The 23,785-nt window shown below is 34.0% G+C and overlaps 3 protein-coding genes across 7 annotated transcripts; all 3 read right to left on the bottom strand.

The window, feature by feature from the left end:
* Window positions 1-1,036: 1,036 nt before the first annotated feature.
* Window positions 1,037-2,114, bottom strand: LOC114367600. 2 transcript variants are annotated; one of them, XM_028324790.1, is made up of 2 exons: window positions 1,935-2,114; window positions 1,037-1,626 (listed from the first exon to the last, which is right to left on the bottom strand). In XM_028324790.1, exon 2 carries the CDS (start codon window positions 1,605-1,607, stop codon window positions 1,119-1,121), a length of 489 nt encoding a protein of 162 aa, XP_028180591.1. In that variant the 5' UTR covers window positions 1,608-1,626; window positions 1,935-2,114; the 3' UTR covers window positions 1,037-1,118. The 2 variants fall into 2 exon arrangements, with proteins under 2 accessions (XP_028180591.1, XP_028180590.1); XM_028324789.1 differs by having other exon boundaries at window positions 1,037-1,631; window positions 1,935-2,111.
* A 2,024-nt stretch (window positions 2,115-4,138) lies between these two features.
* Window positions 4,139-15,041, bottom strand: LOC114367085 (enhancer of mRNA-decapping protein 4-like). Of its 3 annotated transcripts, none has more exons than XM_028324179.1 (13): window positions 14,826-15,041; window positions 13,702-14,760; window positions 12,807-12,856; window positions 12,560-12,716; window positions 12,243-12,461; window positions 11,875-12,003; window positions 10,120-11,679; window positions 9,006-9,365; window positions 8,093-8,212; window positions 6,670-6,840; window positions 5,904-6,050; window positions 5,699-5,815; window positions 4,139-5,067 (listed from the first exon to the last, which is right to left on the bottom strand). In XM_028324179.1, exons 2-13 carry the CDS (start codon window positions 14,584-14,586, stop codon window positions 4,759-4,761), a joined length of 4,224 nt encoding a protein of 1,407 aa, XP_028179980.1. In that variant the 5' UTR covers window positions 14,587-14,760; window positions 14,826-15,041; the 3' UTR covers window positions 4,139-4,758. The 3 variants fall into 3 exon arrangements, with proteins under 3 accessions (XP_028179980.1, XP_028179979.1, XP_028179978.1); XM_028324178.1 differs by having other exon boundaries at window positions 13,702-14,741; XM_028324177.1 differs by having other exon boundaries at window positions 13,702-15,041.
* Window positions 15,042-19,846: 4,805 nt separating this feature from the next.
* On the bottom strand, window positions 19,847-23,174 carry LOC114425500 (ras-related protein RABB1c). 2 transcript variants are annotated; one of them, XM_028392442.1, is made up of 6 exons: window positions 22,955-23,174; window positions 21,809-21,948; window positions 21,454-21,536; window positions 20,781-20,985; window positions 20,399-20,467; window positions 19,847-20,157 (listed from the first exon to the last, which is right to left on the bottom strand). In XM_028392442.1, the coding sequence occupies exons 1-6, from the start codon at window positions 22,998-23,000 to the stop codon at window positions 20,065-20,067; spliced, it is 636 nt and encodes a 211-aa protein (XP_028248243.1). In that variant the 5' UTR covers window positions 23,001-23,174; the 3' UTR covers window positions 19,847-20,064. The 2 variants fall into 2 exon arrangements, with proteins under 2 accessions (XP_028248243.1, XP_028248244.1); XM_028392443.1 differs by lacking the exon at window positions 22,955-23,174 and adding an exon at window positions 22,534-22,616.
* Between the last annotated feature and the right edge of the window lie 611 nt (window positions 23,175-23,785).

Below are 23,785 nucleotides of genomic sequence, written 5' to 3'. Positions count from 1 at the left end.
AAATCCAATTGAATAGCATACTCCAAAAGCAATCAAAAGACATCATGATAGATAAAAAATTATTAGTACAAGTAATTCGACACTTAATTTCTTTACTCAAGATTTGAAATTCGATCTTTAACTTGAACATGAAATCAAAATTAGAGATGCTATTTTATCTCAAAATGATGGATCTGATACGAAAAGATTAGTTAAGAATCAAATAAGAAGTTTTAGATACTTCTTATTAATCAAAAAAAAATTATGGGAGGACAAAATTGCTTTCTATGATTCCTATAAATGTTAAAACAACCTTTGGACCCTCAAACAGTCAAACGTTACACTCATTTCCACATAGTAACTCCACAAAGCTACAAATTACTACTCTCTAATATATATTATATTCACAAATTCCCATTTGTCTGAACTACATATGAAGTTTCATTCTCTCCAATGCTTAATTTGGACAGTAGTGAACAGAATTGGATTTCAATTTTCATGGACCATTGCATATACTGATTGTGCATTACATACACCACTTTGAGATTCTAGGTTCAAATTTTTAATGTTTTACATTAGGTTCTGTGGGGTGAAATGGCATGAAGTCTATCCCTTTCAACTGGGAAAATATCATGAATTCCACATATAAGGTATATACATGTCCTGCATAGAATAGATAGTAAATGCATGTACATACATGTTGCATAAATTTAAGTCTCATATTTGTGTACTACATTTTCTAATTGATTAGCATACAAGTCGATGTAAATTTTATTTGGACGATCAAAGAAAAAAAGTGACAAAATTGGTCTCGGACTAGAATTGATCAATAGATTTATAGACCCTTAACCTGAAGATGACAAATCCATGTGAAGATTGTAGCTTGGAGCCATTAACATGAAAGAGAAATACCAAATGTTGTTTATCAATTGCTCTCTTGGCTTTGTTGTTTGCTGACATCTTCTCAAATCATCGAAGTGTGAATTCGAACATGACATCAAATCCGTTATGTGGTTGCATCTAGCATAATTGATTAGACCTCATACAACAACTGCCATAGTTCTACCATAATTTTATTTCAATTCTTCGGGATAATTACAAAAACTTTTTGAATTATGAATACAAGAATCCAAATTCTATCAAAGAGGTTTATTGAGTAAAAAGCTCCAAATACAATCTCCACCTTCTGGCTCCAGCTCCAACCCATTACTCTCAAATGGCTTCCACATATCCTCAACCAACTTGGCTTCTTGAATATGAGCCATTGATGCCTCTGGAATTTCACACAAACCATACTCCTCAGAGAAATCAATGCCAGAAGAAGCTTTGAAGAAAGTGTCTTGGCGTTCTAGAGATGACAAGAAATTGTCTTCAAAATCCAAGCATTCATATGATTTGGATATGACACCATCTTTCAGCCAAGGGAAATCAAACACTCCCATTGTCAAATGGGAATAATCCCATGCCTTGAAACAATCTTTCTCTTCCACTTCATTATTCTTCTCCTTCTTGAAGCTTATGCCATATACATTTCTCTTCTTTGCAATATTGTTGTTATAATTCTCAAAAGAAGACCCAATCTCAACTTCATCATCTTCTCTTGCTCTCTTATTCTTCCCCCGTTCCATTTATGAGCACCCTTGATACCTTTTCTGTCAATGGAAGATTCACCAAAAACATTATCAACTCGTATATATGTCAAATACCCCATTTGACACACTTTTATCAAACACAACCGTGAAAAAAAAAACACATCCAAAGGTTGTACTACTAAGATCAAAATTGTAATGAACAAATGGAAATTAACATATACATGGAAAAAACAAAAGTTACTATAAAAGTGAACAACAAAAACCTCTTATAATTCATGTTGAAAAAACAAAATGTTCAAGAAACGATTGATACAATTTTCATGATGATGATTTATTATCCTAAGAAATGGTAGAGTTGGATACCTGAGTCTTGAGGCCAAAGGGACAGGTATGTAGGGGCTTAGGAACGTATATCTATGTTTTCTATGTTGGTGGTGGTAAGGTTAATGTAAAGAAAAAAAATGATGATTTAGAAATGGTGAGCTTTGCACACACGCTATGCTTTTTTTTTAAGGTAAAAGTAAAACCGTATCTTCCAACTCAAAACACAGCACACAAAAATAATCAGTCGCACACATGCACACGTGCATGTAAATTTGTTACACATGCACCCTTCGCTTGCGGTAGGTCCAATCTATAACATCAGCCATTTGATGTGAGATAGGAGTTAGCTCCTCTTTTGGCGTTGCTAATTTTGGAAAAGGAAAGACCGCAAGGAAAATCAAGGCAATGAATAATAAAAAAAAGAGGTGCATCTTTATTATAGCTTTGTTAATTACTTCTCCACAGCTAATCACGTGTGGTGGTATTGTGTTGCACAAAAACTATGTTTTTTTTAACTAAAATATATTTTTTCATTTTCGTTAAATTGAAATGTGTCAAATGTTGACCTAGAAATCGCTCAAATTGGATAAATTTAAAAATATGATTATGATTTTTTACATTAATTATACATATAATAGATGTCCGACCCTTTACGATAAAAAAATGATACATTTCAATTTTACGAGGATAAAAAATATACTAAAATTTTACAAAAACAAAATTCATATGTTTCAAATTTTATGAAGACAAAAAACATATTTTAATTTTTTTATGATTTTATGGTGATTTCATGCATGCAAAATGAGTTTAATTTTCATATAATACATTTTTTTTTACAAAGTTAGTGTAAAATCTATGAAGGGTGTATATGCATCCCAACTATATTCACATCCATACAAATCTACCAAGAGACCACACCAAATATCATTAAAAGAGAGCAAAAAAGGATGAACAAGTCGGGGGGACCAAGCCAAAAAACCCAATCAAGCTAACATAATCTGTAGTTGGAAAACGTTGTCATGTTAGGAAGGAATTCACCATTAACAAAACTTGAGGTATCATCCCACTAAGAGTAACTTGGGGTATAATTTTCATACAACACTTGTGTAAAAGAAAATTATATTATTAACTAATTGTAAATCCTCTAAATAACGATAACGTGTATATTATACAACACTTGGGGTATAATTTTCATACAACACTTAATGTATTGATAAATAACGATATAATAAAATCTTTATCGTGGAAGTGTACTCACTCTAATTAAAATATATTGTTTTTACCTTTTTAGGGTTTTCTTTCTTCCTAGAGATTGGTATTTGCTTAGGCACCAACGAGATTGGTACTTGGCTTGTGGCAGGTTATCTTGTGATTTATGTACTTCTGTCGTATAATGGCCTAGAATCTATAATAGACGTTAAGCCTCATTGGGACCAATCACTTCAATGATACATTATTAGTGTGTTTAGTTAGGGTTAGGTTAGGGAATGAATCATCTGCAGTGGCATTACCACGATAAAGAACCTAACCTTATATTAGATTTTATTAATATAATATTTTTTTATTATAAAATGGAATTTTAAAAAAAAATAAATGGTGAGATTTAATACTGCCGAGGATCAAGCTTTTTCTCACTGCAGAGGATCTGCTCCGGTTTGGTAACACATTGGTTACTACCGGATGTCGACAACAGTTGCTTTTGCATTGCTTGTGAATTTCTTGTGCTAAAACAAACACACTGATTGAGTATTTAGAAACTTATTAAAAATGGAAAAATCATGTTTATGATGTAGAACATGTTTGGAAATCCGTTGTAAAATTATGCTTTAAAACAAAAGTCATTGCCAACAAACCAAGATCATTGTTTTTATATTCATTTTATTTTTATTCGTTGGATTTACACTAGAACGTGTCACAGTATTTTTTAAAGTACAAACCAAACCAAACATCCACGTAGAAGTTCTAACTATTAGTTTTCAAAAATCATATCCAAAACGTGGAACCAAACAATTTATAAGCTGTTAGAAATATTTATAGTGCTAGCATGAGCAAGTTAAACACACTTAAACTTTGCACCTATGCCTTTGATTCAGTAAAACAGTAACAACCAGAGTTAGACATACATTTTTTTTTTGTTTTTTTTTTTAATTTTTCACTTGGTGAAGGGAATCTGAACTCTAGAGTAGGTTGTACATAAAAACTAGGGCTCTGGCAAGAATCTGAAATGAAATTTAGGAGGGAGGTCTCAAGTCAAACTCAATTTGCTACTGTGGCTATATTTAGTATAAAGTTTACATAATCTGAAATGTTGCGGACATTCTTAACTACCTCTATAGGAAACTGCCACCCGAATCAACCCACATAAAATATCCTAGCAAAACAATACAGCCTCTGAAGCCACTCCCATGTTCTCAACTATTAAGAATCACAAAATCTTTTACAAGGCCAAGCCTGCTGTAGCAGGATACAATGACCAGTCAATACTTGCTACAGCCACTCCCAGCCTCAACTGCTGCCTACCCTGGAGTTTTGTTTACACTCCAAAGGCAGCTTGGAAATAACTGTCATTGCAATGCTGACTTCTTTGCATGAGGATGTCACACTTTTCCTTGTCCATCAGGGTGAAGGCAATAATAATATCTCTATAAAGTGTAAAGACAACCTAAGGAGGAGGGGGCCAGGGCAAAATGTAAACAATTAAGCATACAAAAAAAAAGTGAAACTATTTCACACAAATCAATTGTACCAAAACAACTACATACAGTAGTTCACTTCATCCCCCCTCTCCAAACTATCTAAATATCTATACAAACCAAAGTTGATACTCAACACTTTCTGCACAGATGATAAAAATACAACAATGTCATTTACAGCTCAACAAGACCGAGTTTATGACATGCATGAGAAGGCGAATTGTGCTCGCTTCTGAAGGGGAGGTAGTTGGTAAAATCCGATGATGGCCCAGTGTTCGGGACACTTGATCTAATATTTGCCGCACATGTGCTGCAATCCTTGGATCTGCCGGGTTTATAGCAGCAGCCACATCTGTCATCCATGTCAATTTTTTGGGTGTCTCTGTATTGATGTCACAGGACAACTGTTGCAGAAGAGACAGAAGTACTCCTTGGCTTAATGGCAGTGGCACCATTGCCAAAATACGGGCTAAATCAACCTGGTTATGAAGAGATGTGAAACTATACATTAGAGACATTGTCGTTGACTTTATCAGATATAACCATACAAACTACAAAAAATGTGTTAAAACAACAATGATATGTAGAGGTCTGATTAGATTTTGTTTTGGGAAAGTTGGATAGACTGGAATGGGATTATGAGATGTGATTTCACCCTTAAACAAGAAATAAAATATGGGGCGGTCCAATGCACAAGGCTCCCACCTAGCGCTGTATGAGAAAAGTAGATGTGTGGTGCTTTGCCCCCACAAGTGAAGGAGCCTCAGGTCACAAGGTAGCAAACTTTCCATTATGCCAAGGTATATTATAGGAACTGCAAATCAATTTCACATTTAAACTCTGCTTACTATTTTCATGGAGGACCCCCAGAAATTTACAATTTTGCCATAGGAAAAACTCAAAATCTACAGGTTAATAACATTTCCCCAGAATCACTTAATATTTGCTTGGAATATACAGAAGAAGTTATCCACTATCTACAGTTGAATTTAGAAAAAAAGAAGCTCCCCTTTTGCTTTGTTTCATTTTGCTAGTTCTTTCTAACCACCATTTCAAACAAAATGTAATTCTGAGTAGCGACTCAAGTCAACAGATGAACGATTATCATACCTGAGAACATAACCAAGAAACTATCGAAACGTCACTTCTATGAAGGGCTCCCGTAAATGCTTCCTCAAATTTGCCCTCGCTTATCAACCTTGATAGTTCTTTGGTAGGATCCTCAGTCTGTCAAAGTGTAAGTCATCTCCCAGTATGAAATATCAAGCACACTCATCAAAATAGGAAGATAAAAGGAAATGACAAACAAACATACCATCTCATGCAAGCCATTGTTGATTTGCGCTACAAAGGGATCTGCAGCTACTTTGGAATTAGTTGCAATTGCTAGCAGTTTACGTTGGCCATCAGCCAATTGTCCACTCAAAGTTTGTGTGATTGATGATGCTGAATTAATTGTATCCTGTGAAATCATAACACTACATATTGAGTTTTCAAACATGACAAATCAGACATAAAGAGAGGAAAGGCCACTAATATATTTGGCACATGGTAGTGAGGATGGCCCACCATATGACAGTCATGAATCAAGACTCTTGATTCATAATAAATTAGCTTCTTGTTCCCAACAATGAGACAAGATTCAAACATCTTGTAGATATGCATATGTAGGTAAAAAATAACTGGACGTTTTGCCTTGTAAGTTGTTATGGCAGCTGAGAAGTGAAAAAAACTTGCAGTTTCTAAAATAATCCATTTTGTTTTTTTTTTTAAAAAAGAAAAACAATCATGATAGGTCATCTATCACAAATTACTCCTTTAAAAAATACAAAAAAAAAAAAAAAGAAATGAACTATACACTTCTCAGAAGGAACAAATTATTCAACCATCTATCACAAAAACTATTTAGGTTGCATCTGACTGTGCCACATAACTTAAAACCAAAGTGTAACAATATCTTTGCTAACAAAGGAAACATAAAAAATAGAGTCCATAAGTAAGGCTAAAAAACCTATGGCAGGAAAAACAACATCAAAGGTAAAAGTCATATTAGCTGCTTTCAAAAAGCATCCTACACATACCCTCAAAGTCATGGCTAGTGGAGAATGAGTAGAATCAAACTGCTGTTGAATAGCAGTTGTGTGCTTCACAAGTCCATTTTGAAATTTGATATCAATTTGCTCAAACAAAGCCTTGCAAGACATCTCAAATGCAGGAACGACTGAAGCTTCCACACTAGTCTTGAGTGCTTCCTACAAAGTACAAACAAAACCATAAGAAATGATTAACCGAACCCGCCTAGTCGCCTACAAGGACAGAAAATTCCAGACTGCTTCGAGAGCAAACATCAAACTAAACCCAAAATCTGAAGTTAATTTGAATTGTACAACCATGTGAAATAAGAGATTGCAAGGATAATGAATAGCTAAAAATGAAGAATTTCAGAAACACATTAAAAAGTGCAGGCTCTGAGAAATGGGTTTCAAATAATTAGATTTTAAAGAAGCATGACTGGACATTACCTAGAAACAAAAAATACAATAAATCTGGGATAAACCCTATTCAGAATCCAGCAGTCTAATAACTAGCTAGCAAACTGAAACCTATAGAAAATTATAGAATTCTAGAACCCATAATTTGCAAGCTATTTGAAGGAACAACCAAAGATGGGCAGGTGATAAGCTTGCAATAATAAAAGAGCACAGCAACAGTGAAGCTACAATAGAGAAATGGTCCAGTTCAAGTCCAGCTCAATCTAAAATTGCATACAGGCATATCTAAGCAACAACCAATAGGTATCACCAAAATTTCGACAGACCTTGCAAAAATTACAATAAGAAATTATAAAATTTGACTATATCTGCCTTATCTTAATAACAGAATGCCCAAAGATGTGAAGCTACAATGGCCCTCCATATGCACATCCGAATGATATAAGGCTATAAAAGAATTACTAAGACACACAACATTGAATTCTTAGCATTTGATAAGGATTTATGATATTAATGTTTCTAAATTTTTCATCCATTTTTTTTAGAGAAATTTAACCTCCAGTCTATTAGAGCATTACTCAAAGATGTGAAGCTACAATGGCCCTCCATATGCACATCCGAATGATATAAGGCTATAAAAGAATTACTAAGACACACAACATTGAATTCTTAGCATTTGATAAGGATTTATGATATTAATGTTTCTAAATTTTTCATCCATTTTTTTTAGAGAAATTTAACCTCCAGTCTATTAGAGCATTACTCTTATACTGTCAGTAATATATAATTGACAGCTCAACATAAGTCTGCCATTTTTTTATGAAGAACATATGTGTCAGGTTGTCCAAGACTCCCAAGTATAAACAATTTCCAACAGCAAATATAGCAGATGATAAAGCACAGAAAGCAAAGGCAGATAAAAGTTCATACTCAACACGATCAAAAAAAGAAAAGAAGAGAATGCAAAAAGAGCTTTAAGAGATATTGTTGATGTTGACCAGAAGCTGCTAACCTGAAGAGCTTGCTTGCCAGAGGTTTGAAATTGTGCCTGTATCTGCCTAGCCACTGTAGCTTCAAGTTTTGAACTAACTGATTTTTCTAGTTGATTCAATGCCTTGTCTCCCACCCCCTTCTGCAAAATTCATGACATAACCTCAGTCAAACATATTCAAGCAGAAATTGGCACTTTAGCAGTGAGGAAAAAATTGAAGTAGCAATTCACCATATAGGAGGGAAGGGTGGAGGGTTGAATAATAGATGAACTATAATTGGCACACAAAGATTTCTGATAACGTTTCAGCTTACCATATGGCATGGCATCCAACTACTTTATAAAGTAACCTCTGAAAAGTTGTAAATTGACAAAAAAAAAAAAAAAAAAACTAAGCTAACCTAATCTAACCACAAACACATTGACTATTAAAGCAGCAGGCACTTTCAAAGGATGAAATTAATACTCTTGAATTTGGGTTAGGCCTAACTCAACACCAAAAGCCCAGCTCACGAGATGAGGATAGCCCAAGTCTTTACAAGCTCTACTTTAGTCATATCTATAGTTAATGTGGGATCTCAAAACACACCCCCCATGCCTAGGATTAGACATCTAGAGCATAGAGATTGTAGGGTTTTTTTTTTTTTTTTTTCATTTTGCACTAGTAAAGTTGCGTGACCAGGTAGATTGCACTGGAAAATACATGGGGCCAGGTGGATTTTTTTATTGCACTGGGAGTGCTGTGGTATCAAGTGGATTTTTGAATAGTTGAAGGTGGCCCAACATCATATCTATGATAAGCTTACCGTCTAGAATTTGGGTTGGATTTAACTCAACCCCAAAAGCTAACTCATGAGGTGAGAATTGTCCAAGCCTTTGTAAGTTCTACTTTAACCATATCTATAGTCGATAAAGGATTTCAACAAATACAAACCTGGAATGATTCTGTAATAGCTGATGATATAGTTTTCTCTATAACTTGACTAATTGAACGAGTAATGGTTGTTCCAATTGAAGATATTTCCTTCTTAATGATTTTTTCCAATATAGATACCATATCCTTGTTTACATAATTGGAGATCAAATTTGTTATTTGCTGTGTACGGTCTCGCTCTAACTTCTCTTGCTTTGCATTTTCTTCTTGCAATCGAGCCCACAAAGCATCAGTGTGAGCCTTGACAACTTTCTCCATGTTTCGACCCAAGGATCCTTCCAATCTTTTGCCTTCCTTAGTAACTGGGACAGAAACCATTGCATTCATCTGCTTTTGCATTTCTTTATTCATGCTTAATAACTGTAAAATAGTAAACGAAGGAGAGTAAGAAACAAAAAAAAAATCTAAAAATAGCTCATTGGGTGATATGAGTACATAAGAGAGGCAAAACCATATTAAAGACATGAAAAGATCCCTTCCTAGAAAAGACAGTTTCTACAAATGTTATTTTAGGATGGGTGCAAGGGAGAGTGGCATCCTTACAAGACCCAGCAGTTCAAAAATAAAAGCAACTTCATGCTACTATTATATAATATCACATAATCATAAAACCATGGAGCTGATAGTGAATGTATTGCTAATCAATCTTTCGGAATTACTGGATTGGAATAAAGCCAAGTGAGATACATAAGAAAGAAATGGACATGATCGATCAGGCTTCTACAGGACATCTATATTAGATTAATCCATTTTCAGGCTGCATATGCCACACATTGTGTCTTTATCCCCCAAAAAGATGCTACACATGTATCTAAACTATATGCCTACAGAAACTTCCACAAAGTTTGACAGAAAAAATCTTGTGTCCCGAATTTGATCATGATAAAGATAGTTAATAAAAACTTAAAAATCCATTTTGACTACAAGGTTACAATAGGAGCACACTATTAATCTAGAAAACAATTGACTATGCTCTACTAATACTACAACAACTTAAGTCAGAAAGAACAGCACTACCAGAATCATGGGCAATATTAAAAGTATAGGCAAAGCATGCACCATGTTAAGTGAAGCCAGTAAAAATAAAAATATACTTCAAATACAAATTAAAAACCTGGCTCATCATCTCCTGCATAGCAAATAACTGTGGCAAAGCAGCCTCCATGGATGACCCTCCTGAATTGCCACCTTGATCATTTGATGAATCTGTTGAGTTAAAAGGACTGGGAGAAGTGGAAGATGCACCAGACACGTGAGAATTTTTGCCTTTTTGTCTTTTACCTTTCACAGAAGGTGCAGGAGATTGCACAGCAGCAGCCACAGTTTCTGATTCACTGATGTTTGCAGGTACATCCTTACTTGTGTCTTGAATTTCTTCCTCAACAGAGTTACCACTTTGATCAGGTGCATTGATGGTCTTAATATTATCAGCTTGACAAGCTCCCTCTATGTTATAGGTCTCTCTAGCCATCTGAATACCCAGATCGGAGGCCTGAGAATAGAATAACTTCTCTTTCTTCTCAGCAACATTTGTGTGTGAGTCTCTGTCTCTTTCATACTCAGTATTTTCTTGAATAGAATCTGTCTCCCCTACAACTTCAACATCTACTTGAGAGTTTTCTGCATCTCTATGGGCAGCCACATCTTGACCGTTCATACCTTGAGAATTATGAGAATTATCAGAAGATAAAGCAGCATTAGAGAATATCTCAGATGGAGTAACCAAATGGGTTGGGTGTTTATATGTTGTAGGGGCATTAGAAACCACAGAAACATCACTTTGAACAACTTTATCATCCTTTCGCAAATTGTCACCTGATCCAGGTACATCTGCCATATCTTTTTTAGATTCCACTTTCTGTTCAGCAGAAGAATCAAGATTTGTCTGCTCGCTGCTGTGATCAGCACTTGTTGAACTAGTCTCTAAATTATTTGATGAATTTTTTAAACCAGATAACTTCGGGGACAATCTTGGACTCTGAGGAAGTGGAGGTGAAGCAGAGTGCACAAGTTCAAAACCATTACGAGGAGGTAAATCATTTGACTTGGTCTCTGAATCTGATATCGAAGATATAGAAGCTTCAGGTAACCCAGAAATATCTGATGAAGGCAAATTTACAGCAACGCTCACAACAGGAGCACTTTCAGAACTGCCACAAAGAACTTGTGGCATATTTCCAGTTTCCATTGATCCATCCAAAGCATCAAAAGCACGAGATAGATGGGATTCTGTTTTCTCAAGTTCAACATTGTCCAGGGGTGGAGGCAAACATTGTGACAAATTGAGTCCATACTGTTGAATAGCTTGTGTTTGGACACAATATATCTGTACTATATGCTCACCATCTGGTAAACTATCACTAGTTCCAGTAAGACTTAATATAGGCATTGTGACGGTGAACTCAGCAATGTAATCCATGCGTGTAGCAGTTGGATTGGATCCATACTCTATGTGAACAGCATATATTGTATTTTTCTTGGCATTTGCAAGCAGATACAGACCAGCACGGGACAATGCTACAACTTGATTAAAGAATGCATCTTCAGGGTTGGCTTCAAACGAACTTCTTATATCCAAAGTCTGAATACAATTCCATGACTCAGAATCACTAGGCAATAGCCAGCCTTCCTCATTATCAGAAACCCAAATCTTCACTTCTTGATTTAGTGGCCCCTGTGGTAAAGGAAATACATATAGAAATTAGAAAAGGAAATTAGTTTAGAAAGATATGAGGGGAACCTAGACACCACTTCAAGCAGACATGACAAATGGTCAAGCTGCATAACAAAACAGTCCAAAAGCACCCCCAATTGAAGCATAAAAATATATCGCATTTCCAATGAAGGGAAAGACTAGAAGCATATATACCGCTGTGATAAGAACAATGTGCTCAGGGCGGTGAGGAGCAGTCAAGAACGTCACAGAATTAACAGGTTTACCATCATGTGGTCTTATGACAGCAAGTGGTGTTGCCTTACGTTCTTCCCATATCTTCACCTGTTGACAAAAACAAGTTATTTAGAAGTGCAAAATAGATGATTAAGAATCTTTCTTTCATATTGACAACTCAAAGATGTAATATAATGACAGATCCATTCAGCATCCCCTTCCCCACCCTATTTAAAGCCGAGGAATTCAACACTTCATAATCATTTCCAGATCCCACTAGTGCAAAATTGGATGAAAAAATAAAGGAAGCAATGGAGCAAGGCAAGGAAAGATAGCAAAATGCAGACCGTGCCGTCAGCTGATGCTGAAGCTAATCGACTCTTCATCCATTGGCACATTGACAACTCGGTGACATTGCCATCATGCTTACCAACAAGTTGCACCCCATCAATCAACTTATCAATGGAACATTTGAGAGGCTCCTCTGCAGAAAAAAATTTACCTTTTCCAGCTCTCATGCTGTCAATTTTGAGGATACGGTTTCCAATAGCAACCATTAAAATTTCCTGTAAGTAAATTCCAACTGATAAGCTAAAATTTTAAAGGATTTAACATCAATTGGAAGATAATAAAGTTAAGATCAGAATTATAAAGTCAGTGTTACTTGTTTGTGGGGATGCCAGCATACTCGTGGATGAACTGACTCACTCTCCCCTAATATTTGAAGTGCTAGGATAACTTTTCCAGTAATTTGAGGCTTGTCGTCCTCGTCAGGGCCCTCATTGATTTTCCATACAAATATTCTCCCATCCGTGCTAGCACTGTGAATGCGATCATATTAAAGGGGGAAATAATCAATAAACATAATATAGAAAAAAACGACAAACAAGAAACAGAAAAGGGATATTTACCTAGCCAACAGGTGAAGATCCTCGGCGAAGAAAGCCATGTCTGTTACTCTCTACATAAAAGAGAGATATGCACAAATTGGAGATGGTTACAGATTGGAAATTGAATAAAAGGTAAAAATAACATCTCAAATGCATGTAACAACAGTAAATTCACTATAACTTTTAAGAGGTAGAGCGTGAATTGCATGTAGAAAGTTGCAATTATAAGAATATGATCAACATGGGAAAACAGTTACCAAGAGTACCCATACAGTGGCTAAAGAAAAGGGGCCATAGGTTAAATATATTGCTCTAAATATCAATAAGTACATAATTTAAACCAATTAATGGAAATGACAAAGTCAAACACAACCCCAAAGCAATCGTGTGTTTATACAATATATTGCCTTTCTTGCACTACACTATCAAAATTCAGCATGATAAACTGAAATCAAGAGAATGCAACACATGGCAAACAAATGGAAGTACAAACTAAAAGTCTTCTACATTCTTAGGTGCAAACTCCCAACAAATTTGAGGAAAAAACATAATCTTGCTTTCTTTTTTTTTTGCCTCGTGGCAACAGACAACAAGGCAGAGTATATGCAAGCAGAGATTAGTGTAAAAAGAATACATTTTTATCATCCAAAACATGAGTTCATACTACCCCTGCCAAATTGTCCAAGGCACAAGGGCACTAAAACACATCAAAAGTTGATACAATTTTAAACGGAAAATATCAAACATGAAAAGGGTGAGCAACCCTCAACCAGAGAGCCAATGCATCAACTACTAGCACCAAGAAGCCACATTTGACTAAACAAACACCAGAAATACTACACTTCAATCATTACAGATACACGAAAATTAAAATCACATTCGCGATCGGGTCATAAGCAACAGCGACACAACACACCTGAGTATGGCCCCGAAGCAAATATCTCAATGCAGTATTGATATTAAGCACCCGGATGGCCCCGAGTTTGAGTCCATAGCATATGTAAGACTTATTCACTGCAATTTGGCGGCCAAGCACGAGGCCTGGATCCGAGGCATACTTGGTGATAGGAGTGACTTCAAGCTGAGGCTGCACCTCCCCAGGCACCCTCGCATCAATGTCATACACAGCATGCTCTCCGATCAAGTGGCGCCCCTTGGGCAGTTTGGTGCTGAGCATCCTGGTTGGTGTGGACTGAGGACTAGCCAGATTCACAGGAGACCCTGAGGGCTGCTGTGTGGAGGCTGGTGGCACTGAGAAATCAGAAACCACAGGTGATGGTGATGGAGATGAGTACACAACCGATGATGGTTCCTGATTGGAGGGAGGATTTTGGGTTCCCAACAAGGCCATGAGGCGTGCACCAGTGGGGGGATTGGGGGATGAAGGAAGGTGTGGGGAGGAGGGAGAGGGAGAAGAGGGTTGAAAAATAGAGGGTCTTTGAGGGGCATGCATTTGAGGAAGATGGTGAAGGATAAGGGGGTGTTCTTGGTGTTGTTGTTGTTGTTGTTGGTGGTGGTGGTGGTGAAGGGCTGGATAGGGGAGAAAGTGAGGGTGGTGATAAGGGTATGTGCCAGTTGGTGGAGGGTAAGAGGAAGAAGGGGTAGGGTAAGAAGAAGGAGGGGGTGTGGAAGGAGAAGGAGCAGGGAATGATGGAGAAGAGTTCAAATTTGAAGGATTAGGGATAGAGGGTGATGATGTTGTTGGTGCTTTGAAAAGCTTATTGAAATCAAAATTTTGTTGTTGTAGTTGTTGTGGTTGTGGCTGCTGCTGCTGATTAGGATTCCCAGATGAAGAAGCCATAAAACTTTGACCAAAAATTAAGACTAAAAATCCAGACTTGTGAATGAACAAAGCAATCAGATGGGATCTGGGGTGGTGCTGATTGTGAGATCTGAGATTGATTTTGGTGCCACCTTTCTCTTTCCTCCTCACACTGCTACTTGGGACTTTGTTCTCTGTGTTTCCTCGTACCAACTAAGTATTCCCAGGAAAAATAAATAAATAAATAAAAGAGAAAATGGTGGTTTTTAAAAACAGACCTGTTTCTTTGTTCTTCTATGTTTCTCTTGTCTTGGTCTGTCCTCTTCTACTCCTCCTCTGCTTGGACGAGTACTAGAGGGAATTCGTGTGAAGAGAAGAAGAAGAAGGTGGTTTAATCAACAATTTGCCTTTTTGCATCATCCAATTTAAAAAATAGCTGCTGCTACTACCAAAGGATGGGGATTTTGGAACAATGGCAATGGCAACCATCATCATGGCACTACAAAGATAGTATAAAATGGTGATGATAGGGGGACAAATTAAATAATAATATTTTTTAACTATCTAGAATTTTACTATATGAATTGTATATTGTGCAAAAAATCAATTAATAAATAATGATATACTACATTAATATTTTTTCTTAGATTTCCATTTTGTTTTGAAAAAATTTAAATTCTCCTATGAAACCTATATTTCTTTCTTTTTTTGATAGATCCTATAAAATCTATCTACTATGTAGTCTTCTTGCTTCTTTTACATGGTAAGTATTTAATACTTTTTATTTAATAATTATTTAAAAAAAATATACTATGTGTTTGTTTCATGGGTTAAAAATATATTTCCAAACATAATTCATTCCTAGGAATATATTTCCTTTTTTATATATTTTAAGTTAAAAATATTTCAAATGATAAATATTTATCAAACATTTTTTGAAATAATATAATTCTCAAGAATATTATTCACAAAAATGTAATTTAATCTGTGAAACAAATTGTCCTAAAGAAATTTGTACGAGTATATAAATTATTTTTTACGCATAATAAGCCTATAATTAATTTTTATCTAGAATTTTGCGTTATTTGTGTAGACGGTATCTCTAATATTTTTGAAGTTTTACACTATTAATATTTTATGACAGATTATTAATATTAGTTTACATTTGAATAAAACTTAATTTGTTATACATGGGCTAGGTCTTACAACTAAAGTATCTTAATTGATCTGTGGGTTGTTGTAAAATTTTTTGTAGTGAATTCAATTACCACAAATAATGTATACAGCATATTATAATTATTTTAATGAACTGTACCATTTCTTAATATTTTGCATATTTAATCCTTAAGATAGAGATGTAGACTTGGTAATTTGCTTTTGTTTTTGATAACGTATTCCTTTACTGTTCAATTAGCGTATGAAATAATTTAATTTTATAAGAAAATATAAATGCTTCCGATGCATCTGGTGTCAAGGGATATCATTCTTTTTTCCTTGTACCTTAGTTATATATATATATATATATATATATATATATATATATATATATATATATATATATATATATATATATATATATATATATATATATATATCATTATAATTTAGAAGTTTGCTGACTAAGAATGTCTCATTATGATACACTATATTACAATTGCAACCATATAAAATTAAACACTATGCCTTAACTTTTAGCAAACTCCATATCAAAAAAGACAAAACACTAAATAGAAAATCCATGACAATTTTTGCCTTCTAATTTAAATGTGTAGACCCGTGTGTTGATATTAATCTTGTTGTTTAACATTTTTTTTTTTTTGTGAATTCTATAGAATTTGCCAGATTTTTACATCCTCGTTAGTCTAATAAGGCAGCAAGAAGTTGGAGGATCATTAGCCATGTGCATCAAGTTATGAAAAAGAAAAAACTTTAACAAATGGAAAATCATAAAATTGTGTCATCTTAATTGGCATTTATATTATGCTTCAAATGGAAAAAAAAAATTGCATCCTCCTACCAATTTCACAAAACAGTGTCATTTCCTTAAAATTAAAATGTTGTATTGCATTACGAGGGGAAGTATGATATGAAGTTTTAGTTTTAGGAGATTGATTATTATTTTTTATATCGAATAGTGTTAGTTTTATTAGTTTCTGTTGATGGAAGAGAGAATTCAAACCACAATATCTTTCATCTCTTTTCTCTTTTTAACTAATAATTTAATCTTATAACTTTTTCCTTAGATCAACCTAATGAAGCAGGTGATGAATGGACCATCAAGGACAGAGATGATAGAACAATGAGCAATCTGTTTATACGGTTCTTTCTTAGTATAGAGAAAAAATGGATCACACCACAATTATCCCTCCTCTGAAGTTCTTGCATTGCATGTGCATTGAAAAGAAAAATTAGAAAACATTACAACCTATGGTCTCTCAACCCCCTCTCAAAAAAAGAAAAATGGTCTCTCAACCTCATCATGTTGTTAAAATTAATGGATCAAACATTGTCATGGCGCTTTCACAAGTTCCCTGCCCTTAAGGCATTATCATACGTTGTCTTTGTCATAAAGTTTCATGCAATAAGGAATATTGACGGCTCTTCACTAAGGCGTTATCAATCATGACCCACATTTGTTTCTCACAGGATTTGATGGATGCATCATTTGTTTGGGGGTTTGGGAAAAAATAAAACATATAAAAATCCCTAAAAAGGAGGGAATATGAGAATTATGGCGATCAATGACGAATCTAACCCTAAGTCAATAAATGTAAATTATTAAAAATAAAATCAGTGAATTCAATTATATAAATATAGATGAATAAAATATAAAAATATAAAATTTTATTTATAAATTTAGTAAATTTTAAAAAATAAGAAAATGCAAGTGTACACCCTGAAGTGACTGTAAGTCCACCACTGAGGTCGATGCAATCGTGAGATCCTCTTGCCTCCCTTCCCCAGTTCCATAATCCTACATATCTATCCTCATACAGTAATAATGCTTTGATTCCAACTAATAATTGGAACTTCCATTATAATTTTTTTAAAAGAAAATGTGACTGGGCATTAGTTCTCTACTAATTATCTAATTATTTGGGTTATAAAATTAATATTCTCTCCGATTCTTTTAAAAAAAATCTAATAAGATTAAAGAAATTGATTAATTTAGGGACACAAATTCAGTGACTTTGAAGAGAGAAAGTTAGAGTGATTTTTTTCTTATTTTTTACAAGTAAGCAACAACCTAAATAATGATTTATATAATGACATCTTGTTAAATACGTCGCCAACAATTGAATGAAAAATAAGGAAGTGACTCTGTGGAGAGAAAGTCACAACTCACAGTGACCTTTTTTTTCATTTTAAACCATTAGATTAATCTGATAGTTTAAATTTTGCTACTTATTTTAAAAGATTTTGTAATTAATTATTAATTTAAATTTTATATTTTGATATCATAAAAAATACTAATGAATTTGTAGATTAATTGGAGAGTTATTTCAATTTAAACTGTAGTTTAGTTTTCAAGGAGAATTTTACCATTCATAACAATCTTACTTGAGCAACATTACTTTCCTGAAACATGAAAGATACCAGTGATGTGTGTAAAAAAGAAAAATATTGGGTTTCTTTTTTGATGAATTTTTTGAAAGTTTAATAATTGTAAAAAAATTCTAACAACTTGAACAATACAAACTATTAGTTAAACTAAAATAATTCTTGCACTAATTAATTTACATGCTTATGCTTAGTAGTATATTTTATGGTATTAAAATATTAAAAATATAAAGCTAAATAATCAAATTAAAAATAAGTTTTAATACAAGTGACAAAATTTAGACCATCAAGTTAATCCAATAGCCTAAAAATGAGAAAAGTCACAATGACTTCCTACCCAAAAGTTATAGTGACTTTTCCTCCTCAAAGTCATTGAATCCATTTCCTTAACTTAGTTGATAATATGAAATTTTCTTAAATTTTTTGTTTTCTGAAATTATCCCTAACGTTAATGAGAAATATTCTTATTAATTTTTCAAATATTTTTTTAAAATTTCAATTCTTTTAATTTCTCTCATCAGTATAGTTATTACTTTTTTTTTTTTGGTTATGCACATGAATAATCAAAGTAAGTTTCCAAAATACTTTTCATGCTAGTTTTTTCATATGTTGCCGAGATAGACTCGACGTATAAATAGAAGTTGGTGTTTTAGATTCAAAATGCCATGAGCAGAATATGTCCCTTACGTAGAGTTTGATTTCAGCAACTAAACGAAAACTGAAGTTAGCTAACACCCTCAGCAAGTTCTTTGCATGGTGTACAAGTTCTATAAACATCATGCAACATAAACAAGTTAGAGACAAAGTCATGAATAGATGACCCGAAAATAAAAGTCTTGCAATTAGTACATTATCCTCTATGTCCATTTCCTCTTGAGCTGTATTTTTTTTAGCTAAAAATAGGAAATATTTAAATTACACAAAAATACTCACTCTACGAAATAGTTATAAGATTTATTACAAAATAAATAGACAAATTTTGATCTCACGCACTACCCCATAATTAGGCTCATAACCCAACCCCCCCACTTCACCTCTAAAGCATTTTGTTTTGCGCATCGATTATCAAATCCCTTGTTCTGTTTTGTTTATGCTATGACTATCCTTCAACGTATATCAAACCCTTTAATGTTCAGAATTTTAAGTCTCAAATATATTTTTCTCATGCAAGATGTCATACTTAATACAAGTGTCTTTAGAAATTTATGTGGTTGCAAAACTGCAACGAATTCTACCAATAGCTTATGAATAGCTCATCCGTCATGTTTTGGGTAATTAAATGTAAAAAATGTTTTACCCAGCTTCACATTTCAGCATTTACTGGACTTGAATGACACTTTGACTTTCTCAGTCACAAAACAAGGTTAAGTTGTAGTGCTGTTGTATGGTAAAAAACAAAACTGTTTCAGATGGTAAAGTCAAAAGATCCTTTACTATTCTTCTCAGGAGAAATTACAAATTACTCCACCCCAGAATTGAGAAGTCATGCAAATTTTAACAAACTCCTAAACGCAGCCAGAGTAAAAAGGTTATAACTTAATATTTCAACAGAACTAAATGCTGTTTGGTTTCTCATCCAATGTCAGGTCACCTGACACATCTTTGGAAGAAATATTACTCGCTTATGCGTATTGGACGAAATTAATATGAACGTGCGTTATCAAAGCAGAGAACCAAACACACTATAAATAAGAAGAATGAAAGAACAGATCAATTAACTAAACACAGTAACACACTATAATAAAAATGAAACAACAGATCAATTAACTATGCACACAAATATAGACAAATTATCAGTTCACGTCAACGAAACAAAGTCAAGATTAAAAAGAAAACATTATACAATTATCTGATTTTATGAATGGACGTAGAACATATATATCTTCATATCCAAACCCAAAATAAGAGAAGACATAAAGGACTACATTGATGCAGATAGGTTCTGATAGGTTCTCTTCAACTGCAGCAACCTCCAGCCGAAGCAGAAGGGCCATCCCTACCTCCAGAAGGTCCAGGAATTCCACCATATCCTACTTTTATTCCATAAGACTGAAACCACACGAAATTTATCAGCATATTAAGTATTTGCTCTTTGAATCAGGAGAATGTTTTTCACTTTCGAATCATTATCCCCAAAATGCATCCACAGATTGTAAAAACACAAAGTAGACTGAAATTAAATATCCCACTAATTCTCCATAGTCCATATTCCAATATAAATAATGTGAAATTTCCATAAAAGTGATGCGGAGGTAAAGAATGACAAAAGGCTGAAAAGAAAGAAACTGACCTCATTTGATACATCAAAAACTCCATCTTGAATCTTTTTGTATATGGTTGCAGCTGTTTTTATGAATGCCTGCAAGAGGATAGGCTATATCAAAACTTCCATATAGATAATTTTCCAAGATATTTATGGTTTGTTATGATACACATCCCCAACTCAGGTCTCATTATTATTTTCACGTCAGATTTGAAAGGAAAAAAAAAACAACACAAGCAACTCTTTGTAGCTTCTGCTGGATGGGCGTAGATCTACTATTAGTGTGTCACCTAGCATGCAGTTAACCTATAAGCTTAGATATGTTGGAAATCTGACTTTTCTTGTGGGAGTGAGGATGAGGAGATAGATGAAAAAAAAATTCAAGATGTTATATGATGTGACTTTTGACCTCTTCAACATTCTGAGCAGTTTTTGCTGAGGCCTCCATGAAGATCAATCCATGCTCCTTTGCAAATTGCTCGCCTTCCTCTGTGCTTACAGCCCTTCTATGAGCAAGATCACACTTGTTGCCAATCAGCATAATAGTCATATTTGCATTTGCATGCTGTCTTGCATCTTCCAACCAGCTAGCCAAATGATTAAATGTCTCCCTCCTATTGGTAAATACAGGTCAGCAACATTTATCGCCTTATTCAAGATAAAGAACACAAAATCCTCATATACAACCACATAAACAAGGATGCACCAAATTACCCCCAATCAAATTAAATAAGCTGATTAAGCTCAGAAACATGTATCTCCTCAGCAAACAACAACTTAGAAAATGCTGTTTTCTACCAATATACTTTTTCAATATAAGGATATTTGTTAGAAGAGCACATCATATCTTCATATGACTAAGTTTAAAATTCACTTCAATTGTGTTTAAAAAGATTATTTGTAGAAATAAAAAGAAATCATTTTGATTAAAATGATTTATATATCATCTCTGAAGTGCTGGGCTACATAATATACACTTTATTTTTAAGACGTTAGATTCCTAAAAGAAAGTAATTTCTTTATAAATGAAACTAATTATTTTATTTTAGCATTTCAATGTAGAAGTGCAAATCAGAGGATACCTGGTTATATCATAAACAAGCAATGCACCTGCAGCCCCTCTGTAATAAGACCTTGTAATAGATCTGAATGATTCTTGACCAGCCTGCAATATTACGAGGAAACTCAGTGCCTTAAACACAAACTATATAAGTCAAGCAACTAAGGAAAAATATATTCCACCAGCAAAATCTGGATAATCAATCTAAGCTGACACCACCATGGAGTGTAGACAATTACTGACACCAACAAATGAAACAACAATAGTCTTATCCTACTAGGTGAATTGGGCTATATTTGATCACAAAAATGTTTCACAAATTTCTAAATTTGAACTAATTGTATTATGTCCAAGCTCTGTGAAAGGGTTAAACAAACCGTATCCCATATTTGCAACTTGATTGGCTTGTTATCAATTGTGATCATCCTGGCACCAAATTCAACACCGATGGTCAAGTCATGGACGGGCTGAAAGCGCTTGTCCGTGAATTGAAGTAGAAGACAAGACTTTCCAACTCCTGCAGAAACCAAAAATAAATAAATAAATAAATAAGAAGAGCTAGACTCAGTCCTCTCCACATGAACTACTATATACATGGTAACCAAAATACACCGATAGAACAAAGGAACAAACAAACTATAATGTACTAACATTTAATGTTTCATATTTTTAGTTAACAAAATGTAAACAACAATAAAGTATACATTAAATTAGAAAACTCTTCCAAGATAAAATTGTAATCAAGATTCAAGGTTGTCAAACTCAAGAATTTGCATAAACTCGTAGACTCATAAGAGCTTACCTATTATAAAAAATAATATTTAAACCTATTTGTAATGCATAACATAATACCCTTAACACAACAGTAATCAAACATTTCAACTGCTTAATAAAGCAAAGTAGCAAACCACAATAATAAGATGTGATAGTACATTAGTACTAAATAAGAATAAACTACATAAATTACCAAATCATTCATAAAAATATAAGTTCCTAAGGTGAAAACATTTCAAAAAGGAGTTAATTTCTTCAAATAATTTGATTTCAAACTTGGTTCTTGATTCAGAGAGTTTATCCAAAAAAGAGTTTGACGTTTCTCTACCTAGAACCGTACACTCTATGAGTATACTAGTTAACTTGAGAGTTTGACAACCATGATTGTAATCACAGCTTGAATAAAGAGTCCAGTATAGTTAAATCATGTGAAGCAGAGGAGTGTTTAGAAGCAGGTACTACCACAACCACAGAATAAAAAGCATTCACAATTTTATCATATTTTTATTTTATTTTTTCAATATGTAACTCATTAGAAGATAATAATGATATTTGGAGAAACACATAACTGTGACCACACACGATAGAATATTAGAATTGGAACCCTTCATAAGAGCAGAGAAATACAATCAAATCTCCTTAACTATCATGTTATGCATCAAATCATTGGTTTAAGAATTGAAACGCAAAAGTCGAATCGGAATTGAATTGAGGGAATTGAAAGCGAGATCAGAGTGATTGAAAATTACCGGTGTCACCGATGATGATGTATTTGAAGAGATAAGCGTAAGACATTCTTAGAGGTTAAGGTTGAAAATTGAGATCGATGGTTGGAATCTCGAATTGTTGTGCAGAGAATAAAAAGAAGGGAAAATGATGATTAGGAATCAAAATTAAATTTAAACAGTTCCAGGTGAGGCAAAGGAATACGTTTTCGTTATACTATACCCACTTTCTCTCTCCACATTTTGGATAAATTATTATTAGCTACTTCTAGATTATATAATATGATATATAATTTAAAAAATGAATAAAAAAACATGATAATAGTATATAATTAAGTGTTATTAATATTTTTAGATTAAAAAATTTAAATATGTGTCATGGATTAATTGAAACCATAGAAATTTAATACTCCTGAATTATCTAATAACTTTTCCCACATTCCTTCCCTCTCCCTTATCACTTCCTTTCTTCTCTCCTTTAAGATTATACTACAACTATACATTTGATACGTGTTTGCATCCCATTTTTTACTTAACGCACCTCCAAAAAATTGAATATACCCTTTTTATCCTTCTTTTTCCTCTCTCCCACTACCTCCTCCTTGAACTTTCATCAAACCGCCATCATGCTTGCACCCACGTGACCAAACACAACACCATCATCACCAGATCCGTGCGTCTCATGCGCACAACTTCATTCCATCACCTCCATGAAACTGCACGTGAAACCCATCCAGGCCCCACCATCATTGGTGCACACCCACCAAATATATTACCAATTGCTCAATTTTTAATGCATTTGTACTATGAATTGAACAATTCTGTAATGCATTTTTTTGTATTTGGATTTAGCAG

The sequence above is a fragment of the Glycine soja genome, chromosome 9 (genome assembly GCF_004193775.1).
Source record: "Glycine soja cultivar W05 chromosome 9, ASM419377v2, whole genome shotgun sequence".
NCBI classification, from domain to species: domain Eukaryota; kingdom Viridiplantae; phylum Streptophyta; class Magnoliopsida; order Fabales; family Fabaceae; genus Glycine; species Glycine soja.
This window is presented reverse-complemented; position numbering and strand designations above follow the sequence as displayed.